The 6,000-nt window shown below is 34.2% G+C and overlaps 1 protein-coding gene across 1 annotated transcript in view; it reads right to left on the minus strand.

The window, feature by feature from the left end:
• Positions 1 to 437: 437 nt before the first annotated feature.
• LOC107693155 (GPN-loop GTPase 1-like) overlaps positions 438 to 6,000 on the minus strand; it is a 13,130-nt gene continuing 7,567 nt past the window's right edge. The window contains 12 exon segments of the mRNA XM_016492432.1: positions 438 to 984; positions 1,075 to 1,179; positions 2,326 to 2,486; positions 2,961 to 3,043; positions 3,342 to 3,488; positions 3,988 to 4,033; positions 4,249 to 4,343; positions 4,440 to 4,518; positions 4,605 to 4,642; positions 4,732 to 4,798; positions 5,252 to 5,291; positions 5,796 to 5,889. Of these exon segments, the coding sequence (XP_016347918.1) occupies positions 893 to 984; positions 1,075 to 1,179; positions 2,326 to 2,486; positions 2,961 to 3,043; positions 3,342 to 3,488; positions 3,988 to 4,033; positions 4,249 to 4,343; positions 4,440 to 4,518; positions 4,605 to 4,642; positions 4,732 to 4,798; positions 5,252 to 5,291; positions 5,796 to 5,889 (1,047 nt within the window). The 3' untranslated portion in view covers positions 438 to 892.

Below are 6,000 nucleotides of genomic sequence, written 5' to 3' on the forward strand. Positions count from 1 at the left end.
CAATTTCAGCATGCAAATTATTAAATTAAGGTAATTCTAGCACCTATACTGTGAATAAAAGAACAGGATATGAATGTTTGTGTTGTTTCCTCTAAAAGTTGACTTTCTATTACCTCTCCAATACTCACATTCAAAGAAACTGAAAGCTGAAGGTCTCCCCGAGTGGTATTTCACACATGTGAAGGTCTACAAGAATCTTAATTCATGAAACAGAGGGGCTGAAGATGTATCCCACAGTCTCACTACACACACTGGATCCCTCTGCCATATGGCTGCAAAACCACTACTGCCCACCCGTCATCTCAGCACACGACGATTAGACTCCATCTAATAAGAACATGCTGAACGCTTCTTACTCAAAGAGCATTATGAAAAGACAAAGCAGAAAGTTCACAGCAAAGCAGATCTTGTATATATATATAAAAATATTTTATTTCCCATCGTAGAAACATGAACTTTAAAGGTACAGGAAGTCAGAAGAGAAACTGCAGATTTTGGTTTCTGTTCCAGGTTGTTAGGAAATACTAAGCATTTTTATTAACAGCCAAATAAGATTGTAGAGTATACATAAATATATTATGCCAAAGATAAACAAGTTATGTTCTGACATTTTTCAGAGGGTATTTGTTTGAATACATGCTCAGTGGAGACCCAAGGCATTCAACTCCATGCTGATGTTCGGTTTTGAACTAATGCGGTCCTTAACCTGTTTTTATATTCTAATACAAATGTCTTTATTTGCAGTTCTGAAATCTCAGCGCAGACTAGCTGGTGTGGCAGCAGGATGTGCAAGTAGCCACAACTGAGCTATAACAACTTATTTGAGAGTCTTTCAATGTGGAAAGGTCAACGTTGGGGAACAGTATACATACATAGTGACTATTTCCTGCCCTCACTTTGACTTCCTGTTGCGCACCTGCACTGTTTCCTTTCTCTCCTTCAGAAAGTTGCTGAAAGCACCGGCCTCTTTACTTTCTTCTGTGACTGTTGGGGAAAAAGTGGCATCATAAACATGTGTGTTACATGGTGTGACAGCGATTATGGTTCTTTAAAAGCCATCTGAAGTATCCTCACCTGTGTGATCGATATCATCGGTATCACTGTCTAGGTCTTCCTCAGCTTCATCAGGGTTCCCGCGAGTAAAGATGAGGTCACTGGGTCCACCAAGATCTGGGGCTTCTGAAGAATAAAATAACCAGATGTGCCAGCATATAAAGGATACATGCATCATTTTTGGAGACAATGCTAATGACGAAACACTCTCAAAGACCAGATGAATGCAGAAATAGGATATCCATCTGTTCTAAAAAGCATTTAATGTAAAATATACATTACTGTTCAAAATTTGGGGGAAGTAAGATTTGTTTTAAAGATATTTGTGACCCTGGACCTCAAAACCAGTCTTAAGTGTCAATTTTTCGAAATTGAGATTAATACATCATACATCAAAGCTGAATAAATAAGCTTTCCATTGATGTATGGATGGGTGCAAAAAAATCTAAATATTGAGAAAATCACCTTTAAAGTTGTCCAAATGAAGTTCTTAGCAATGCATATTACTAATCAAAAATTAAGTTTTGATATATTAACGGTAGGAAATGTAATAAATATCTTCATGGAACATCTTTACTTAATATCCTAATGATTTTTGGCATAAAAGAAAAATCTGTAATTTTGACCCATACAATGTATTTTTGGCTATTGCTACAAATATACCCGTGCTACTTAAGGTTTTGTGCTCCAGGGTCACATTTATTTTATTCCGCAAAGATGCTAATTGATCACGGTGACAGTAAATACATATAGTATTATTTTAAATAAATTGCATTCTTTTGAACTTTCTATTCATCAAAGAATCCTGAATAAAATGTATTACAAAAATATTAAGCAGCACAACTGTTTTAAACATTGATAATAATATGCAATGTTTCTTGAGCAGCAAATCAGCATATTAGAAGGATCATGTGACACTGAAGACTGGAGCAATGAGGCTGAAAATTCAGCTTTACATCACAGGAACAAATTACATTTTAAAATATATTCAAATAGAAATTATGTTTTAAATTGCGGTGATATTTTACAATATGACTGTTTTTACTGTATTTTTGACCAAATGAATGCAGCCTTGATGAGCATAAGAGACATCTTATGCATCTTGCCAACCCTAAACTTTTGAACAGTAGTGTTACCAAACATGTTAGCCCACTCTCTTTCCGATCTAAATATCAGATCTTACATTATATGTGAAGAGTTCAAAGTTGATTAATGACTTTCAAATGTCTTTTTTTGAATGAACAGAGACGTGACCGTTCTGAATGAATGTACCGGTAGGAACTGCAGTTTCCATGGAAACTGCTCCCATGTCCTTCCGAAGGCGTTCCAACTGCTCCTGTTGTTTCTGGTTGATTTATGACTAGTACATCAGCCTACATCAGTGATTACTCACCAACTCTCTGTGCAGACGTTCATATTCAGGGCGATACTCACTGCAAGACAGTAAAACACAAAAACTGTTTGCAAAAAAAGCATTCATTTATCTTTAAACATAAAATATATATTGTCCTTAACAACACATACATCATTATAATTCACATTACAATGAATCTGCTCCTATTTCTATTATATTAAACCAAGCTGGAAGTGCTATTAAAACGGATGTCTTTTGACCAAATCCAGCTAGTTAAAAAAAAAAAGATTTATTTATAACCCTGTTAAGTTGTAAAAGTAATTCAATATCCTAAAACAGTCCATTCAAATAAAATTTTACACTAATTAAAAAGACCAAGAAGATTTTTGTTTTTATTCTTTCTGAAGTGCAGCTTCTTGGTCCATGCTAGGTGCTTTCAGTGTAGACAACAGTGCTATTTTAGTATCATTTATATACTATTATAGTGTTTACAAACATTTTAGTTTATAGTCGAAGTTTGAATTTCCTTATTACACAGTGTTGGGATACATACGTTTCATACTCTTTAGCAGCATCAGCAACCTGTACGAACAGTTCATCAAGCCCAGAACCCGTGACTGCAGACACACCGACAACCTACAGGACACAAAAAGAGTGTGTAACGCTCCTGCAACGGCACAAAAGACTGATTGCAACTGTGACCTTAAAGACAAAGTGACAAACAATACATTTCAGACACTGAGAGAGTTATACATCTTTTTTTTGGTGATGCTAGCTTACAACTCTAAATTATTAAATGTTTTTCTAAGCAATTAGATTTACAAATCTAGAGTCGAGAATATCATGAATACTTAAGTCTAGGCTCTTCGGCAACTAATAACGATCACCCAGATCATGTGGATGCAGTTTAACTGGACCAGAGCTTTGGACTCACCCTCAGGTTGGTGTAGAACTCATCCAGGACGAGACTCATAGAGCGGGTCAGGTTACTAACGTAGGACGTCTCCTGATTCAAAGCATCCTGGAACACCTCAAAGTCCTGCATCCACTCCAGCGCAAAACTGTGATCAATGATGTCAGTCTGATAAAGATGCAGAAAAATACATGTTTTTCAGAATGATGAAACAGATAACTTACACTGATTTGTTCTATTTAAAACAAAAAAAAACATAGGAGATGAGATTGTGTTATCTACCAACAGCCTTGTCAATGGATAATACCTGCTGTTAAATCTTTGAACAGAAACTGTGTTCATAAAATTCAATAATAATATAAACAGTATAATACATACATTTAATGTGAATAATAAATACTAGTAAACATGTAAATATTTATAATTTGCCAATTAAATATATTATAATTATATTATTTATATTGTTTTAAAATTAATATGAATTAAATAGCTGTTAGTTTTATTAAAAAAAAACTACATGCATCTAATTTGCTTGTATGTGTCATCCAATGTATATATCGGTCATCCTGCTTTCTAGATATCAGTTATCAGCATAGGCCATTGAGAAACCCCTATCAGTTTAAAAATTTGCATAACCGTTTTATTATTATTACAATTATTATTTTACCTTGTTCATGGCAACTATGAAAGGTAGCTTGGTCTTGTAGAGTATGCTAGAGAAAAAAAACGAGATATTTTGGTAAGATCTACAGAAATCATGACAACTTTCATGCTGCTGTTATTAACACTGAATTATACAGTGTGAATGTAACACTAAGAAGAGCACACTCTGCTCTGAACTTGAAAACAACATGAAAATGTTTAGTGAAGTTTATATTTCCAAAATATTGCATAAACAAGAAGAAAAAAAAAAAAGGGAGACACTGACCTGCAGGCGTAGAGCATGTTGGACATAAAGGTGACCGGATTTACACTTCGAGACGTGTCCATTACATAAATAACCACACAGGGAAAAGAAGAGGCCTAGAAAGGAAACTTTATACTGTTTTATACTCCAACTTAAGCAATGCAAATATATCTAAGTAACAATAACCCCAACTAAGAGTGAGAGTCACATACCAGTGCTTCAGTTATGATGGTTCCAGATGCAGACCATGTGAACACTTCGATTTGTCCAGGAGTGTCAATCAAAACATATCTGCAAAAAAAGAATATTCATTGCATGAGACTGTAGCAATAAGAAATATATAAGGATATCACCAAATCTACTAAACACAAACTTACTGGTGGTTACTTTGCTTTTTCTCAATAAACTTCATGACCTAACAGAGGAGACAAGTTAAAACAGAAGTATGTGGACATAAAAGTGTACAAAAGTGCCATCTACTGGATCCTTCAAATGCAATTCTACCTGATCAAATCGTGTTGCAAACAGATTGAGAGATGTGACGATTCCTCCATTAGGCCCTAAACCATATCTGTACTAGAGTCAAAGACAATCCACTCAGATGACATGAAATTTAACCAGGGTTCATACACTTCTTGACCAATCAATTTCCATAACTTTTCCAGTCATTTGTGATTCACTGGATAAGGATTTTTCATAGAGAATGCACTCACTAAAAGTAATGTATATCAAAAAATGATATAAGAGCTGTGCATAATTACATTATTAAAAAATATTTAGAAAGCGCCTATAGACATTTCCATGTATTTTTAAGATTTGAATATATGTAATTTGTCCAGGCCTGGAAATCGTAATCTTACAATTCCTTGATATTTCAAGTTTTCCATGACAGCGGGCTGTGAAGAAGCTTAAATTGTAAAGTGAAGGTTTAAATGTTTAGTAAAACTATCCAAATTTCCGTGAAAATCTGCATGATAATTATGATTCACAGCACAAGGCACCTCATTTCAAACCGAAAGGATACTGTTTCATGACTTCCTTGTAATTGACAGTGTCTCTGATGTCTGTAAGGAAAACCACAATCAGACGTAATCTTTGACATTAATGTAATCTACCAATCATGAACATTTATCCACAATAAAAACCAAAAGCGTCTTATTTTTCAGCGTTTTAATCAATAAATTAACCCTGAGTGAAACTCCACTGCTTTTTCATGGTGCTGGTTCCAGTGCCCAATCTGTTATATCAAAGCACTGCTATCAAATCATTCTGGACTTTAAAGATGTTCTCAAAACGTCAAGACTCATAAACATTATTTTCTAAATCTGTCCATAATTATTTGGCAACTCATTTGGCTTTTAAAATCACTTTTATCTTATATTTTGAATTTTACATTTGTATGTTATGCTAACAAACACAAAAACATGAGTAAAGTGGCATAAGCAACTTGTAAAATCACTAAAATTATGAATTTAATTAGTTTGGATTTTTACATTTGTTTTTAAAACTCGTAAACGTACCTGCTCAGGTACGAGAACCAGCACCGAAAAGGAGTAACAGTAACATACCAATGTTGGCTGGAAAAGGGACCTCATGAACCGCAGGATCTAGATTGATAACATATGGAGGAGTTTTCTTGGAGTGCAGGTAAACTGTGAGCCTCTGAGAAAACAATAAATAATATATATACATATATACACATATATACACATATACATATATACATATATATACACATATACATATACACATATATATACATATATACACATA

This window comes from Sinocyclocheilus anshuiensis, unplaced genomic scaffold (genome assembly GCF_001515605.1).
Source record: "Sinocyclocheilus anshuiensis isolate Anshui unplaced genomic scaffold, SAMN03320099.WGS_v1.1 scaffold222, whole genome shotgun sequence".
Classification (NCBI taxonomy): Eukaryota; Metazoa; Chordata; class Actinopteri; order Cypriniformes; family Cyprinidae; genus Sinocyclocheilus; species Sinocyclocheilus anshuiensis.